The 19,415-nt window shown below is 35.6% G+C and overlaps 1 protein-coding gene across 3 annotated transcripts in view; it reads left to right on the forward strand.

Annotated features, from left to right (window-relative positions):
- The window catches only part of FSTL5 (follistatin like 5), a 728,230-nt gene that overhangs the window by 259,807 nt on the left and 449,008 nt on the right, over window positions 1-19,415 (forward strand). For all 3 annotated transcript variants that reach the window (XM_032633746.1, XM_032633747.1, XM_032633745.1), the window contains exon 4: window positions 3,453-3,701. In XM_032633746.1, coding sequence (XP_032489637.1) covers window positions 3,453-3,701 — 249 coding nt within the window. The remainder of the gene's footprint in view (window positions 1-3,452; window positions 3,702-19,415) is intronic.

A 19,415-nucleotide genomic window follows, 5' to 3' on the forward strand; every position in this document is an offset into this window, starting at 1 on the left:
GTCTTTACTATGTACTTGCCTTTTCTGGTGGGAATTTTTCCACCCTATAATTTCTTATTTCTTGTTGTAGCCTTTTATTTTCACTTAAAGAAGACTCTTTAACACTTCTTGTAAAATCAGTTTAATATTGATCAATTCTTCTAGCTTTTGCTTCTCTGAGAAGTTCTTTATATCTGCCTCAATTCTGAATGATAACCTTGCTGGGTAGAGTATCCTAGGTTTTTGCTTTCACCACTTTGCATATATCAGGCCATTCCATTCTGGCCTGAAAAGTTTCTGCAGAGAAATGAGCTGATAGCTTTTTGGGGGTTCCCTTCTGTGTGACTCTTTCTTTTTCTCTATGCCATTTATGATATGTCTTGGTGTGGGTCTCTTTGGGTTCATCTTGTTTGGGACCCTCTGTGCTTCTTGATCTGTATATTTCTTTCTTTCCTCAGGTTCAGGATGTTTTCAGCCATAATTACATCAAATACACTTTCCACCTTTTCCTCTCTCTCTTCTCCTTCTCAACACCTATAATGCCAATGTTAATACACTTGATATTGTCCCAGAGGTCTTTTAAACTACTCATTTAAAAAACCAAAATTTTTATTTTTGCTGCTCTGTTTGGGCAATTTCCATTATCTATCGTCCAGATCATTTATGTGTTTTTCTGTATACCTAGTCTGCTGTTAATTCTCTCTAGTGTGTTTTTTAATTTTAGTTATGGTTTTCTTCAGCTCTCACTGATTCTTTTTTATATTTTCTAGTTCTTTGTTAAAATTTGACTGTGTTCATCTATTTCCCACCCCCCCCCCCCCAGTTCAGTTAGCATTCTTACTATTATTGCTTTGAACTCTATCAGGTAAATTATTTTCCTCTATTTCACTAGGGTTTTTTTCAGGGATTTTTTTTGTTCGTTTGTTTTTGCTGTTATTCTTTCATTTGAAATATATTCCTCTGTCTTCTCATTCTGTTTAACTTTCTTTTTCTCTATGAAACTAGGTGAAACAGTTGCCTATCCCAGGCTTGATGGCGTGTCCTTGTGTGGGAGTGTCCCTCTACACTCTGCATATGTTCATTCAGTGGCTCTGGTGGGAGAGCTGGATCTGAAGAGAGCACAGGCTGTGTCCTTCCCTTGGGTGTCCTGCTTTGGTGGGTGGTGGCACTGGTGTAGTTGGGCCACAACCAGAGCCAGGTGCAGAAGGTCAGGGCATTGTCTATGCTCAATAACCATTACTTCCCTATCTGGGGCAGGGATGAGGCTTGAGGAGCTAGAGCAAGAGCCCTGAGGTATTTGGCTTTCACTCAGGTGTGTTGGTAGTCTCCACCTTGATTTGGGATGCAACCAGGGCTTGAGTGCTTGGGCCTGCACTTCTGTGCTGGTTTCACTTTCCCCCCTGGTGTGCACACTGTCTTTAGAGGCTGGCTTGGTGCTGCAGAGGTAGTGTCACACCACTGAACTGACCCTGTCCACTCTCAAGTGTGCACAGGGACTCATGAGCTGGCAGTGTCTACCTCCATACTGGACAGAGGCTGTGCTGGGGTCTCAGCCTGCTCCATTCCCTCCAAATGTGTGCAGACTCATTGGCAATGACAGCCTCTGCCTTAGTGGGGAGCAGTGCCGGAGCAAGATGGGCTGGAGCAGGAGGCCATGCAGGCTGGATGTGTGCAGAGGATGTCCTGGCAGGCTGGCTAGAGCCCCAGGGAATTTCAGTCTTCTGCCTTCATGATGTGACTGGGAGTAAGTCTGTGTGTGTGCTCTTTTAAGAATGGAGTCTTGGGTTCTTACAGCCCTCTGGTAAGCCCCACTGGTTTTCAAACCAGCTAAGAGGACTCACCTTCCTGGTGTTGGACGCCCCAGGCTGGGGCACCTAATATGTAGCTTGAATCCCTTGCTCCCAGGGAGAATCTCCAAGCCTGTGATATTCATTCGTCTTCTGTGTCCCCTGCTAGGGTGTGGGTCCATGCCTGATCACTTTCCTCCCTTCCTATCAGATGCTCTGTGGATCTTTATTTATAGCCTTGGTGTAGAAGACCTGTTGTGTTAGTCCCAGGTCAATTTCAGTGAGTGTCACTCTACATGGATTTGTAGTTTGATGTGTTTGTGAAGGGAGTTGAGCCCAGCCTCCTTCTGCTCTGCCATCTTGATCTCTCCCTCATAAACCCTTTAATCTTGATAACCGTTTGAGGATACTATTAGTCCTATTTTACAGATGAGGAAACTAAGTTATAGATGTGTTAGATACCCACCCAAGGTCCTGAAGTTTGTAACTGGTAGAGCTATGATTTAAACTCTGGATCAGAAACCGTGTTCTTAATCATTGTGATGCAGTCATGTAGGGAGATGGTTTTAAATCAACCAGCTGGAAATGTACACTAGGTATCTAATAAAATTACTGTAATTTAAGTTTATAACCTCTCAAACCTTTATTTTTTGCAGTATATAATTGTCACCAATGGTAAATATATATACACACACATTTATGAATGTGTAAATATATATTATTCCTTGAGATACATGTATATATATTTCTCTCTCTCTCTCTCTCTCTCTCTCTCTCTCTATATATATATATATATATATATGTGTGTGTGTGTGTGTGTGTGTGTGTGTGTGTGTGTTTACTGACATTTTTTACTTTTCAGTCAGATAATGTTCTCAAAGAAAAAAAGCCAGATTTACCTATAAAAGCCTGAGTATTGAAGTTGCTTAGTTGGGTTTTGGTACAAGACTGCTAGATCCACCTATACTTTTCTGATGCAAATGTAGATTGTTAGACTGAACAAGTAACAAGACAGACAAATTCTTCATGATTTGTTCATTTAGTCATGAAATTCGCCAGTAATTGCCAAGTGGCAAATGTCAAAACAAGAGAGGATCAGATGTTAGAACCCAGAAAGAAGTTTTCAAGACACTGTTTCTTATTCCTATTCTCTCCTATTTCCTACATTATATACATACATTTCTTTTCTCCTACCAGAATTCTGCTAATGTAAAGGTTGACATTTGTTAAACATTTGCTATGTGTCAAGGCTGTTCTTTCTGTGGACCAGTATATGTACTATTCCTTACAACTGTAGGAGATGATCTATACTATCAACCTCGTATTACAGATAGGACAACTTAGCACAGAGAAGCAACTTATCCAAGGACATAAAGCTAATAATTGGTAGAGAATTTGAGTTCAGGCATTTTAACTTTAGAGCCCTTGTCCTTAAGGACTGTAATACTCATTGGGTAGGGAGGTGAGAGCTCAAGGAGAAATGGGAAAGAAGGGGAGTATGTTAAGGGTATTTTGAAAAAGTTCACCTGCTGGTTCTAATACAAGTCCCTTCTCCACTGAGAACAACTGAACTCTGATTATATTATATTTCTGTTAGATTATGTTTTTCCTTTTCCCTTTAAACTTTGACATCACCATTTTATGTGGACATATGAATCCAAGTGATTTTCTATTCTTTGTCCTTAGGATTCCTGATTCAGGATGGCCCTTTGGGATCTTGTGAAAACAAATACTGTGGTTTGGGAAGGCACTGTGTTCTCAGCAGAGAGACAGGGCAAGCGGAATGTGCCTGCATGGACCTTTGCAATCGGCACTACAAACCTGTTTGTGGATCTGATGGAGAATTCTATGAAAACCACTGTGAGGTGCACAGAGCTGCTTGCCTGAAAAAACACAAGATTACCATTGTCCACAATGAAGACTGCTTCTTCAAAGGTAAATACAGGGTGAGCCTAAAGGGTCACCTTTCTCTATTTCTTCCGTCTTCTCAACTCGTGCCTTTAAGTGTAAACTCTAGCACCACTTTTTATAGCAAGTGTCTAAAAAAATAAAGAAAAAAAATGTGAGCTTAATGACACCTGTGAGCAGCAAGTGGATAGAAATTTACATGGATACAATTCTGAATCTCAATCATGAGAACAAAGCTGGCCAAAATATGACTCAGAATTTAATATAGCTTACAGCATTGCACCATATGGCTTCCCAATCATGGCAGTTTTCTTAGGGACACAGAGTGGCCAATTCAGTCAACAAGCCAATTCCACTCATTGAAATGTACCTGGAGTGAAATTGAGAGAAGAATGAATGCCAAGCCATGCTGTGAGAACATCTCATTTCTTCCTGATTAAAAATGGTGCCTTCAGCTAGTACCACATAATTCAAATTATATGGAACCTGTAAATGCCCACTGAAATAACTATGAACTCATGCTAAACCCAATTAGTAAATCTGAGATGACAATAATTTAAAATTTAAAAGTTAGTAGTATTTACTACCATGGTGCTCAAAATCAGTGGTAACTGTTTATATGAAAAGTACTGCTGAATTAGTAATTTGACAAATTGTTTTAACATGCTGGATAAATAAATCATTAAACATCTTTAATGCCTTTGATTTATTTATAAACTTATTTCTTGTTTATTTATTTATGCTGGAAAGAATATTTTTTTATTAATAGTCGTAACACAGACTGAAATTCTAAAGTGTTAAGTATATAGAACTCCCATCATTCTAACAGGTCAGTGGTCAGCTTGGTTTCTAATCTTCAATTGGTTCTACATCCCTAGCTCTCAGAATGTTGCTGAAGTATTTTTACACTTAAAAGCTCATGTGATATTTTAATTCTTAGCTTAAATGTATGGTAACATACAATGTTGTTCATTTGCCCACCGATTGAGTTTTCTTTTTCAAACTTGGTAGAAGAAAGTGTTATTTTCAAGGCGATTTTAAAAAAGACACACAGCTTTTCAAATGAATTAAGATGGAAGGCTCTGTAGCCATTGTGGCTACTAGAAGCCCTTTGATATAAATGAGATAAATTACAAGAATAGTTTCTTTACCAGAGTGAATCTGTGCACCTTGATTACATGTATTGAAGAAATTGATGGCATTAGATTATTTTCTTTTACTGAAAGAATAACAGATGCTTTGGTTTCAAGTTCTGTTTCTTATCCTCTTCTATCTAATCTGTCTTATAAATAGCTAAAATTAACTGGATTAACACTGTGCTTTAATACTCATAAAATAATATTTTTCTGTCATTGTGACCTGAAATGGTATAGCGAAAATTTTACTATTCCATTGATATGTAGTATAATAGAACTATGTAAATAATATGCAATTAACTTAGAATTATATTCTAATATTGAGGTTTGGCCCAACTGATTGATTATATGGAAATATACGATAATTATCATGTGAGGAAAAAAATCTGGAGTATTTAATGTTCTGCTCTATTGCTGGAGGCTTAGGCATAATGCATTGCAGTATGCAAATCAGCGTGGAAATAAATGAAGTGGATAGAGCGTGTAATGTTGCCTTCCTTATGAGTTACTTCATAAAACAGTGGTTTAAAAATCTTTTGTCCTTCAGACATACTAAGCATACTTATTAGATCTATGATTGCTTCCAAAATACTTTGTCATCATACATAGTATTACAATTTAATTTATATTAACTGGGTGAGTTACCAGGGGTTAACATATTTCCCAGGTCTCAGAATTTGTGGGTCTTCTGTTTGTTTATTTGTTTTGGTGTCTTGCCTAATATAAATATATATGTATCTCATAAGAGAATTTTATTTCAGCAGAAAGGAAGTAAATAATATATAATAAAATGATAAATTGCTTGTCTTATTAGTGTGCAATTGGCCAAATTTTGGACATAAAAGAAGATTCTATGGAGCCGAAGGCCTAATAGTGTGATGGCTAAAATTAATTCTTGTGCTTGTGGATTATTCTTTCTGTGGAACTTCAGCAATTTATATTGTTTCAAATAATGGCCCAAAGGAAGAAGCAAGTCAAAATATTATGTTCAAGAACTGCTAAAAAATTATGTTTAATTAAATATTTTCAAATAGAAAAAATCAAAACAAGCAAAATAACAGGAATCTTTTCCTCCTTAAAATTTTTTTTTCTACTTTTAGATCTAATAAAAGGTGATTAAGAAAACCTTATAGAAATCAACAAACAGGAATCTATAGGCCAAATCGGAATACGGCCACACCATTAGTTTAGGAATTGTCGTTGGGTGCTTTTGAGCTACAAAAAGAGAATTGAGTTGTTACAACAGAGACAGTATGGCCTGCAAAGCCTAAAAAATGCTTTATCTTTTCAGTAAAGGTTTGTTAACTTCTGATTTAAAAGATTACTAATGCCTTAAAATCAATTTTAAACATATTCGCAGATCTTTATTATCCTATCGTTTTGGCTAGGGTGGTGAATACAGGGACCTACGTGTGTGGTAAAATTGACTGGAACACAACACACATACCCACACACAAATGGATAGAAGTGAAACAGAAAATCTGAGTAAGATCAGTGGATAGGGTCAAAGTTGGTATCCTGTTTATGATATTGTACTATAGTTTTGCAAAACGTTACTTGCCATTGGTAGAAATGAGTAAAGGATGCATGGACTCTCTCCGTATTACTTTTTCAATTGCAGATGATTATATAATTATCATAAAATAAAAGAGTTTAATTTAAAAAGTACTGAAAAAATAACAAAAACTTTTTAAAAAGTTAAAGAAAGGAAGATTTGCATTATTCATTAATGACTTGAACGTTAAGCAAAGTCCTGTTTGTTTCACATATCATAAATTTATCAGATTTATGTTTAGTATTTATAATTAAGCCTGTATATTTATTCATCATTTTAAAATTAAGATTAGAGTCCAGATTAAAACCATTTATGTCTATATTTATCTCTATATCAATACATATATCTATACTTATATCTAACCTATATCTATATATCTTCTTATTATTATTTGTGTTAAATATTTAAAATGCCTCTGTAGTATACTCAGCATTTATTACTACTGACTCATAAACATAGACATGAATTCACTAAGAATTTTCTTTAGTGATTTATGATTTCTGAAACGATAGAGAAAACATACATCTGTGAACACAAATATTTTTCTAATTATTTCTATTCACATTTATTTGATTATGAAGAAACTATCTACAATAGGATATAGAATATTATAGTATTTGTTTATTGGCATCAAATACTTTATGATGATCTTTACCATAGAATCAAACTTTCCATTTTATATAATGCCTTGTTATTCACTGTGATGAGAGTTTTGCTTTTATTTCCCATGCCTCACCCGCAAATGGCTTTCTAACTGCTGCAATACACGTGGTTACACATAACAAATAAAAGGTCCTCTCACCTGACGCTGGGTCAGTCTGTCAGACACCGGGTCACCCAGCAGAATTTACACACTCAGAGTATAGATGTAAGCTGGAGTAAGAAGCTCAAGATATAACCTCTGCCAAGAGGAGTAGGGAATTAAGCCTTTTATGAGAAAGTCAATTGAACAGAAACACTTCGGCCATTTACTGCACTGATTATAAAACTGCTATAAATGCAAATGTTCTGTGCACCTAAATGTGCATCACAAAGAGTAACAACTTGGGAAATACGTGTTTTACAGCTATGAGTGTGCTATTTGAATGAGATCTGACATAGTTTTCTTTTTCTTTGGTATAATCTGGAGAGGCATTCATATTTAATTGATTCTCTTTCCTGATTATTATTATTTTTTAAGACAGAATTTCTAGAACTTAGTCTAGAAAACTGGGCTGCCAATGATATTTTAAAATAGATCAGTAAAATGCCCTGTGATATTCCCCCTGGGCTTTTAGATTGCCTTTTTTTGGGAAAGGGCATGTTGGTAAAGCTTCTATTTTATGTTGAAACAGGCTTGTTTACCATTTCATGAAAAATAATTATGTTGATAATATCAACTTTGGAAAATGGTACCCAGATGTTGGTTTGTTTGTTCTGTTCTATTTTGTTTTTAGTCAGTATTAGCCAAATGGAAGTACAGATTGGTGGTGAAATTAATAACTTGGACAAAATGCTGACACTCAGAAGTTCCAGTTCCTCTGAATGCATCCTGTACCCACAACCTCAAAACCAATTTTATTAGTCCCCTGAATTTCATTAGATGTACATTAAATTTTTCTGATTTGATGACAAAATCAACTGAGCTGTGTTTCATTTTTCATATTTATTTTGCACTGAAATTTTAATCAGTGTTAAGAATATAGTTTTGTTGTCACTCTCCTCTCTAATCAAACTGTGACCTGCAGAATCCTACGTATAACCCACTATATAACATACTTTAGGAATCGTTGTTAGGCGTACATTTGTAAATGCAGTATTTGCTACTAAAATCATACCAAATGTTTACTTCTCCCCTGATTTTTGAAAACTCTAAAGGATTTTGTAAACATTACATAGTGTATGTGTTTATCTTCCATTTATAGATAGTAGATATGTTATAGATTTTACATATAATATGAAAAGCTCCAAAAGAGGAGGATTTAAATGTTAGGACCACCCAACAAATGTATTAAAATATTGTCAGAGAGAAATGAGAAATATTGGGTATTATTTACGTCAAAACACTTTCACAGCTATTATATTATTAATTCATTATAATAACAAGCCAGAAGGCAATAAGCCTAAGATTTTTTAAATGGCTGCCAACATTCACACATAAGTTAAAGCTACTTGGATAAGAACCAAGGGCTTCTGGCCTCTCTTTTAGTGCATGTATGCTTCAAATCATTCCACTTAAGTCTCTAATGCCATAATAGCTTACTTGCCTTTGATTTTTAAAAAATTTATTTTTTATAGTAATTTCCATGTGACTATTTTACGTTATTTAGAAACAACGTTTCTCACTGTGGTATTTGTAAGGGTTAAATAATGCATTTAACACAGTTCTTGGGCAAAAGAAGTTAGTAAGAGATAATTACTGGGTTTAAAAGATTGGAACTTAGGGCTTCCCTGGTGGCACAGTGGTTGAGAGTCCGTCTGTCGATGCAAGGGACACGGGTTCGTGCCCCGGTCCGGGAAGATCCCACGTGCTGTGGAGCGGCTGGACCCGTGAGCCATAGCTGCTGAGCCTGCGTGTCCGGAGCCTGTGCTCCGCAACGGGAGAGGCCACAACAGTGAGAGGCCCGCGTACCGCAAAAAAAAAAAAAAAAAAAAAAAAAGAGTGGAACTTCAATAACTGTGAACACTTGATTGAAATAAATTTTCACCCTTGAGTCTGGGAAGCCACACATAATTTCTTTTAGGTTTACATCAGTCTTGCGTAAAAGACTCTGGTCAAATTATTACAGAACCAAATCTGTCGGATCATAATAAACAAATTGAAGGTAATAAGTTTTCCAATTGTAAATAAGACTACTTAAAGAAAAAATAACTCAAGTTTAGAAACATATTTATTATTAGTTTCTTGATTGTAATTGAACATCTATCTCATAGTCACCTTTCTCACTGACTTATAGGCTTATTTTGCTTACCGTATACTATAAATAGAATACCTATTAGATGTATAACAATGTGATTTTACTCCCCTACCCCCCATATAAATTTAGAGACTAAGTGGACTTCTTACTGTATTTAATTTTTGTCAAATTTTCCTCTTTTTGTGACATATAGGAGCTAAATGTAACTTTCAAATACATGGATAGTCTTAACTTGTTTTTGTACATTTTTATTTTTATCTTTTTTTGGTGTCAAGTTGTAAAAAGAATATTTTATTTAATATTTTATTTCATGTTTTCTATGGATTTATGAATATTTATCAATAGAGCACAGTATTCAGCAATGACAGAAAAAATGAGAACAATTTATTACTTCAAATAATTTTTCTTCTATCTTGAAGCTGTTTAAATATTGTAGCAGTCATTACCTCTCACTGACACCTACACTTATGGTGTTCATTCTCTTACTATCTGATTTTCAACTGTTAAATGTGATATTTCTGCAACTTACAAAGTGAAGAACATTTTTTACAACTATTACTTTCCAGGGTAGTTGATTTTTCCTCTCTGATATTTCTTTGCAAAAAACAGGTAACGAAAAACTTTCCATTGATTACATTCAGCATATGTAATTGGGGATAAAATGTTCTAGAAAATGCAGTTGGAAATTATTCTCCATTAGTCTGATCTATGTTTCACTTTGAAAATCCTTTCTGAGGGAGTTCCTATAGATATTTCAGAGAACATTTGAAAACCTGATAATAATAAAAATTAAAGCCAAATAGGAAAAGTGAGAAGTTTTACATGTGATTATCACCCAGAGAGTTATGTAGAAACAAATTTGGAGGGAATCATGTTGCAAATCAAGGAAGATTTTGGAGCACAAGACATACATTTAAGAATTAAGTGTCAAGACCAAAGAACTCTATGGTTGAGATAAACTGGAGAATGAATGAGTGCACACCGGGAAGCAAGAGAGCTGAGGACAGAACCTTGCTGTGCTTCAACAACCTTCAGCAGTCAGAAAGTGGAGAAAAGCAAACAAAGAAGACAGACACATAGTTGACAGCGATACAGGAGGAAAACTTAGAGAGAGAGTGTAGATAAACAGAAGCTAAGGAAGAAAGTTTTTCATGGTGGCCAGAGTGGTGAGCTGAAATAAATGTGGCTGAGATCAAGTCTCATGAGGATCGGGAAATGACCACAGGTTTGGAAAGATTAAGTCCATGCTTCACTTTGGTAAGAGAGAAAACAGGAGCTGAGAAGGTGAGAGATAAAGTACAGAAAGCTCACTGGAAGAGTGTTTCTCTAAAGAGGAGCAGATCCATGTAGAGATTCCCTGTCTCTCTGTCTCTCACCTCTATATATGGTGATCAGAAGGGAGACATGTAAGTGGGGTAGTGAAACGGAGAAGGGAAAATTTCTGAGACAAGAGAAAGAGGGGCCCTTGACAGAGCAGAGCCTTTGGGCCAGCTAGAGAGAATGGGACCCAGTGCACAAGGGCCAGATTTGGCTTTAGATGAGAGCACGGATTCTTCAACCATTAACAAGAAGGAAGGGCAAAAACAGGCCCTTTCTGGTGCTGGTAGCTGGACATATTTAATACTATAGATGTATGTGGTTCTCATCTGGGTGCTTATAATTTCTTAATGAAATAAAAAGGAAGCATGAGTTAAAAGTGGCAGAGAAGAAAGTTTCGGGGATTTGAGAACAAAGAAAAAAATTTGTGAAACAATAAACAAGGAAACAGAGAGAAAAGACCAGGGGTGTAATAGGGTGTTGGGTGGTGCTGACAAACCATGTGATATATTTTGCTCATGAATTTAAAGTGAGAGTAGTCTTCCATGGCTGTGTATTCTTCTACTGATACAATATAGTCAGCTGCTTAGAGTAAGGCATTGAGAAGATAAGGAATGGAGTTGAACCAGGATTTTAAATTTTCCAGGAAAGAATTACATAGGAAGAAAGAGTCCAAAGCCATATTTTCCACCTCTCTCAGGGGCAGAACGATTATGTTATCTTTGCTTTATTACGCATATCTACTCTGTATCCAGAGCTCTCCTGGTGAGTACCTTTTGCCTCAGCTTGTGTATAGAACAAAGTGGATTCCCAACCATCTCTAAATCCTGGAAATTCTATTACATATTTTGGGTTAACTTCCTAATGCTAACATACAGTTTACATTTGTGCCTGTTAATTAAAACTTGCAATAATGAAATCTGTTTAGACTAGTTAGCCAAGACACACCTTTCCAAAGTATTTGGAAAGCATGTAAGTCTACAATAGCTATTTTATTTCAATGGCTTTCCATCTCTCTTATGAATTAGCAGTCACCATTATGTGTAACTATTTGTGTCATACACAAACTATTTTTATTTAGGAAAAAAGAACTGTTGACAGATATCTCTCAAAAAACAGAAAGTGGATGAGCAGTTATCTTGACATATATCTAAGATAATAGCATTTTATTATTAATTCCATCAGCAAGCCATAAGTCAATGTTATTGAGAACAGTCATTGTGCTGAGGATATACTTTGACAAATGAAACTGCTTTATTTGATTAAGCAAATTATCTGAAAGTTTGAGGCAGCTCAAACATTTTCTATCAAATATTTCTTCATTTAAACATTTAATTTATTCAATATGTTTTAATCAATCTGGCTCCCAATCATGTTGGAATATAGGTTGACTTAATGTGGATGTTGCTAGGGTTTTTGACATTTAATTCACTTTTTTTTAATATAAATTTATTTATTTTTGGCTGCATTGGGTCTCTGTTACTACGCGCGGGCTTTTCTCTAGTTGCAGAGAGCGGGGGCTACTCTTTGTTGTGATGCGCAGGCCTCTCATTGCGGTGGCTTCTGTTGTGGAGCATGGGCTCTAGGTGCGCGGGCTTCAGTAGTTGTGGCTTGTGGGCTCCAGAGCACAGGCTCAGAAGTTGTGGCGCATGGGCTTAGTTGCTCCGTGGCATGTGGGACCTTCCCGGACCAGGGCTTGAACCCGTGTCCCCTGCACTGACAGGCAGACTCTCAACCACTGCGCCACGAGGGAAGCCCTAATTCACTTTTTGAAACATTTTTTTCTTAAAAAGGAAGAAAGCGCTAATAAAAATTGAGAGAGATGCATGAGCTTTTGATGAATCTAATTAAGCATTAGTGCAATTAATTGAAAGGAACAATATTACATATGCTTGATTAAATTTATAAGTGTTCAAAGTGTCACATGCCTGTCAAAAGGTTTCAGGTAATAATTAATAAAAGTATCTACAGAAAATATATATGCATATGCATATCATGGACAGGTATTCATGAGCAAATATGATTTTTTGACTGTTCGCTGGTGATCGTTTATTGTCACCTAATCCTGCGGCTGACCCATTTTAAAGGCACTATCCAAAGATGAAGATGACACAGTTCTTACTTTTGCCAAATTAGTGGAAATGAGTGGCTAGTTCATTCGATAAATGCCCATCGATGTTTTTCCCCATTGCCAGAAAATCTCATGTTATGTTAGATAAGCATCTGTGCTTGATAGTCAGATATGCTGAAATCATTCTGTGTCAAAACAACCTATCTACCCTTTGTTTAAGTGAAACATTTCTTTATCAGTGTAAATGTGTCACATTACATCCAAACATTATTGATGGCCATATACTTTTTGTTCTCTTGGCAGTTTATTATTACTGAGTATGAGGTCCAAATTAAAAGAGGAAAGGAGGGATGCTTGAGAACAATATTCAGGAAGAAATGAGACAGTCACATTCAGAAAACAACAGGGAAGTTCGAACTCAGAAGGAACGTGTTGAGAACAAATTCCACCTTCTTATCCCGCGTGTTAACTCACGTGGCTTTGAAAGTCACTGCCCATTCTTTTAATAAGAAGGGAGTCTTCCTTTGTAAGAATTCACATCTTTAACCTATTCTGTTCACTCTGTCAACCTAGGAGATACTGGTCATTCACTTGAATTTCAGATAAGTACCAGTAAAAGTGTTGTGATGTAGTGTGTGCTGAAGCTAATTCATATGTGTAAAAACTCAGACAGCCTGATGTCCTGTATGTAGTGCGTGGCCTGTTTTGACTAAGGGAATATTATAAGGCGGAGAATGATTTTTGGAACTGTTCATTTGCATTGTATCTATCTAGTCACTGGATGTCCATCTACTTCCAAACAAGCACAGAATATTGACATTAGAGCTCTAGCTTTGAGTGGAGTTCCCATTCCTTATCAAAACCCATAATTCATTTTTTGGATCCCCAGATTTACTTATTTTCAAAACAGATACATGGGTTTAAATTAATTATATAGACAATAAAACTGAGCGTTGTTTAATTTTTCACTTGAAAGATACTAATAGGCCCACATCAACTGCACTTTTGGTGAAATAGAAAAGAACATGCCAGTTGGTATTGGGTGTGTTTTCCAGTACTCGGAATAATAACTGTAGCATTTAGCTATGATGGCATTCTACAAAACATAAGAGTGGGGTTGGGGTTTAATTAAATTTATGTCAAAATTACTTTCAGATCCTGAAGAAAAATATGCTTGAATAATACAGCACATGTTTTGGCCTTTAAAAATCTTAGGAAGTGGAAACATTTACATGACACGTTGGCACGATCTCCACAGCTCAGAAACAGCTCATACACAACATAGCGACAGCTTTGTTCATTAATTCCACAGTAAACCTGCACACCGACTCCTGTATAAATGTGTTACTGCTGTGTCTACATCTACTGGAAGTAGCAGGTGTGGAGTTTCATTTAAACATATCTTTAAATAGATGAGAGAAGGATGATGCCATGTCCTTTCTAGGGAATTCTAATTATTTCACCATCAGAATAGTACACAAAATAAATTAATAAATAAAAATCATATTTAGACATCGAGACATTATCTTACAAGCAGTAGAGAGCAACAGGTTGCTGTATTTGACTCTAGGTCATGCTAAATATTTGGAAATTTTACTTGCAGACTCAGAAAATGGTTTGTTAGTCAGAGGCAAAGCCTCTTCTCACCTCACCCCTCTCGCAGTCCCCCTCACTGCCCTGTCCCAACACGGACCATTCCATTGCCCTCTGACACTGGAAAGCAGTGACCTCGAGAGAAATGTCATTACACTGTGGCTTTTGGAAGAGGCCAAGGCACTGCCCCCATTTACAATCCAAACTCTTGACCCTGTTTCCTAAGAAAAGCCCAGGAAGACCAAAGTGTTAAGTGCATAAAAAGCAAGCTGTATTCCAACCTTATTTCCAATCAAATTAGAGTGAATGGATCAATTTGAGCTAGAGCCTTTAGCTATTTCAAAAACCTATCTTCTTTTCACCAAAGTACTTGACTCAAATCTCTTTGTCTCTGTCTGCTGCTGTCTTTTCCTACTCTTGAATGCTGGGCAGTCTCTTCACCAGCAACTAGTAATACAGAAGGAACTCTGGTTGTTATTCGAGATATCAGTGAGCATTCATAGGATTTCACTCTAGTTGATTTCTTGCCATTTCTTGGGGCACCTAGTTATGTCTCATCCTCAGGAAACTCAAGTTTCTTTTCCATTCTTCTATCGCAAAATCTCTTATATGGACTCAGGATTCTGGAAGTTTTGACTCTTTGAAGCTATCACAGGTTTGCACAAGTTGGGCTCTAATTTTGGAGCTCATGTGCCAAAATCATAGGTTAAAACATTGTCCAAAGGTGGGTCCCCCAGAAGATTCCAGGCTCAGCTACTTTCTGCCTCTGAAGAAAGCCTCACTCTGAAACTTCTCCATTCTCCTTCTTTTCTGCTTGGTCGTACTTTGCTCAGGGTTCTCTGTGGTCAGTAAATCTCAGCCAGGACTCTGCCAGCCTGCCGCACCATGTTTCCCTCATTTTGAACATCAGGGTCAAAATTCTATTTTTCATTATTACCTACCAGTGCATCCCCAGAGCCTTCACCTAAACACAAGAAAAAGCGTCTTGTTGGTTTTTTGCTTTACCTTAACCATACGTATTCATGAACTTTGATCATAATCTCCTCTAAAAGTAAATGTGGATCATTTGCTTTATATTCATAGTCTACAAAAAGGCCATTCAACAGACTCTTTCCTGGGCATGGAACGAACGTCTGCGACATGGTGTAGCATCTCTAGGTAAACATACAAAATTCAGTTATTCCTGACCAAGCACCCTGGGAGCACAGAAATTGCATTGCAGGTGAATTTTATTGTCCACCAACATTTCTATGAAAATTATGTCTAATTTTAATCATTTAAAAAAAATTTAAAGGAACTACAATGGGAAGGAATATCTCCTGTAAAATGAAAATTACTTGACAAAAAAGATAATTTTTTCATAGTTTATTAAAAGTGAATTTTTATATATTGGGTTTGTTAAGGCACCATATCACCCAACTGCCTGTTACCGTGATAGGGCCTGTGATAAATTCATAATAGTAGGCAAGAATTAAGTAATTCAAATACGAATTTTAAAATAGTAATATATATGTACATACATATGCACATTGATTTGAAATGTTAATATTTACAATAATAATGCTAATCTCTATTTTCTCACACATTTTAACAATAAAATAATGAGTTTTCTTAAAGACTGGCGTTAGTGTGTACAGATATGCCTCAATAATTAACTGGCTGAGGATCCAGTGATTTTTAACATAAAATAACGAATAAAATGTACAGGTATATTAATGTTGGTATTGGCACTCAAATCATTATTACTTTTAACATTTTTTCTTTATTATGTGAAAATGTGTGTGTTCTGTGTGTGTTTTTGTTTTTCTAAGGATAGCATAAAGAGCATCTTCTGCTGTCTAGTTTCTGCTGAATGCCAAACATACCCTTACTCTTTAAGAAAAATGAATTTTATATAAATGGAACACTATCAGTATTGTTTAACATAAATTATTTAGACTAAAGTAAAGCTTCAACAGTATGTTTCATTTTATGAGAAAAAGGTGAATAGGATGTTTAAAACAATTAGCTCTCATCATTAATCAGTAATGAATTGAGTTTTGAGAAAATAAACTTCCTATTTCTAATTATCAAATCCTAAAGCACTTGAATAAACTAAATTGTGAGCTAGCTTAAGAAACAATCCTCTTGATTCTTTAATTATTTTAAGACAAGGCATCACCACATTTATGTTGTGAACCTGCAAATCACAATGGGATTGGTATTTATGTGCCAAGGTCTGTAAGTTTGGGAGTGATAGAATTCATCAGAATTGTGTTTGTTTGTGAATACCTAAGTTAAATCTGGAAATCCTACTTGTTGAAAAAATCATATTTCTTAAAGTTTTAGAATTTGAGATTATAGAAAAAAGGAGTGTTTTTTTTTTTCCTTATAGGACTATTCTAATGCATTTTGCGATATACAGGACATTTTTCTTTTCCCTGATTTTCTCCCGTGAGCTCGGCTCTTGATTTTTTCTAGTAATACTGTGTCTGTCTTTGTCATAATGTTGCCATTTACCTTCAATCTTTACATGATTGAAGGAAGGACTGGAGACTTGGAAGAATAAGGAGGGGACCAGAGTAACACAGAAAGCATTTGAGTGGCCGAGGACATGAAGTATCTGAATTTCTGTTAATTAGTGATGGATCTATGCATCGTATGCTTTTGGAGAAAAAAGACCAAATATACTTTGGAAAATCCACATACTATTTCCCCAAGAGGATCTTATTGTCTATAACTAAGGACTAAAAATGCTCCATGTATCCTCAGTGAAATATCGATGTCTAATCTTAGGGAAAATCCAATGTGACTTCAATAATTGAGCTATCAGGCTTTTGATAAGAATTATTTTTAAAAGTCTTGAGATACCTAAGATTTATGTTGTATGTCAGCAATTGTTAAAAAATACATTTTACTAAAATTATAATATAGTTATAACAAGGATGTTTTAATAATTTACACCTAGGAATAGCAGTGGAGAAAAAAATGAAAGGATGGTTTCAAGTAATAAAAATTGAAGAAATGAATGAAAAAGTGTTCCTCATTTTTCTTATTTTTATGGGACAAGGTGTAATAGTTTTTGAGGGGTCTAGGAAAGAAAGGTTTTTAAAAATTATCCCTTTATGCCAAAAGGAAATGAAAATTATATTTGAATAGAACCCTTGGGGCCAGTCACATCAATAGCATCCTTTAAACTTTGTTAAAAGTGGTGGTACATAAAATAAGAGAAACTTTTAGAAGACTTAATAACCTGATCGAGCAAAATGAATGAAGTTCATGAAAAAATAAGTGTTAGAGCTTGGGATTTGATATCCTGTAGGAATAACACCTATTAAAAAATCCCACAATAAAAATCCTGATAAGGTGTTTAATATAGTCTTCTGTCAACTATTGCTAGGGTGAGTAGCCTGACTTTGATGATTAATTAGACATCACCCTTCAAATATCTAAAAGCAACTATCAAAGTCTTAATATTGGTGGGAAAGCTAGCAAAAGTTAGGATAGCAGATACGAGAGTAGCAAGGATTAAATATATCCACAAAAAATATTCTTTGGGAAGTTATTTTTATAAAGCTTTACATTTTAATTCCTTTCATCTTTAATGACACAGATTCACAGAAGATGAAGAAAATAAAGAGAAACACTACTATATTCAAACTTAACCCTATTGCCTTTGTCTATTATTTAAATATCTGTATGTTCCCTTGCCTGATCATTTAAAATATTATGTATTAAAAAAAATAAAACACCTATCTCAATGGCTTAATACTAAGAAATTTAATTTGGCTAAGGATTATTAGTACATAAAAGCAGGTCTAAGAGAATCTGTCTTCATTTAGTGAAATTAAAAGAATAAATGTTTACTTATCAGATTAAATATCATATGATTTTACATATTAAGTTGATTTTACAGAGTGTTTATTTTATTTTTTGGCTACACCGCAAGGCCTGCAGGATCTTAGTTCCCCAACCAGGGATGGGACTGGCGCCCCCTGCAGTGGAAGCGCGGAGTCTTAACCACTGGACAGCCAGGAAAGTCCCTACAGAGCGTTTTTATGTAGTTGCGATCTTCATTAAACTTATTAAAACTAGGCAAAATATTGCTGTGTATAACATATAATTGGTAACAATATTAAGTTGGTAAGTATTTTAAAGAACTGAGCAATGAAACTTACCAGAGTACATATAACAAAGTATATTTAGATAAAGAAATTAAGAAGAAGAAAGAGATTGAAAATGTTGCACATAGATACTCATCTTTATTTGGGGTTTAATTGATGTAAACCCAGCCTTATGCTAGCTTTTTTTTGTTTTCTAACTATATATCTATTTCAAAGATTAGAATGAAATTTATAGAAGACAAATAAGATTATGTTGCTCTCCTTCTCAAAACACCCCAAATGCTCTTTAATACCCCAAGCAGAATGCAGTCTTAGTCATAATCTAGGTTTCACAGGATCCATACCTTAGGCATGCTTTTTATCACTCTCCCTAACTGCTCACTCATTCGGTCCCATGTCCCTTTTCACTGATACTGAAACACGGGGAGCTCACTCCCACACAAGGGCCTTTATGTTCCCATCCTTGCACGGCTGGGAAGGCTGTTCCTCAGGTCTGCACATGGCTTATTCCTTCACTCCAACTCTCATGTGTCACCTCCACATAGGACATCCTTTATAAAATATCTTTCGATATTTTTCTTCAAAATACATTAAGTGTTCTATACTTAATTTTTGAGTACAAAATACATTAAGTATACCTTAGTAACATTACAGAAATGATACTAGCAATTTATGACTTCTGGGTTTTGGCAGGCTTTCTTATTAAAATGTAAACTCAGGGAGAGCAGGGACATTTTCTTTCTTATAAACCATCTTTGCCAAGTCTAGAATTGAGGTAACAGCTCAGTAAATATGCGGTAAATAAGTGAAGGAATAAATAAAAGAATGAATATTCAAACATATCCCTTCAGACATCTTGAAGGATAACAATAAAAGTGGTTTAGAAACACAATTTCGGAGTAAGAATACATTACTAACAGGTTTCTAAAGAGCTTGACAGTACAGACAATCTCAAACATGTTTAACTTTTGCTATAACCTCTTTACAAATGAGAACTGGTCAGTGCTTACTGACCGAGTAGGACCAGACCAGGGCCACAGCTCTGCTGCTGGGATGTGTCTGCATCTTC

This window comes from Phocoena sinus, chromosome 5 (assembly GCF_008692025.1).
Source record: "Phocoena sinus isolate mPhoSin1 chromosome 5, mPhoSin1.pri, whole genome shotgun sequence".
NCBI lineage: Eukaryota > Metazoa > Chordata > Mammalia > Artiodactyla > Phocoenidae > Phocoena > Phocoena sinus.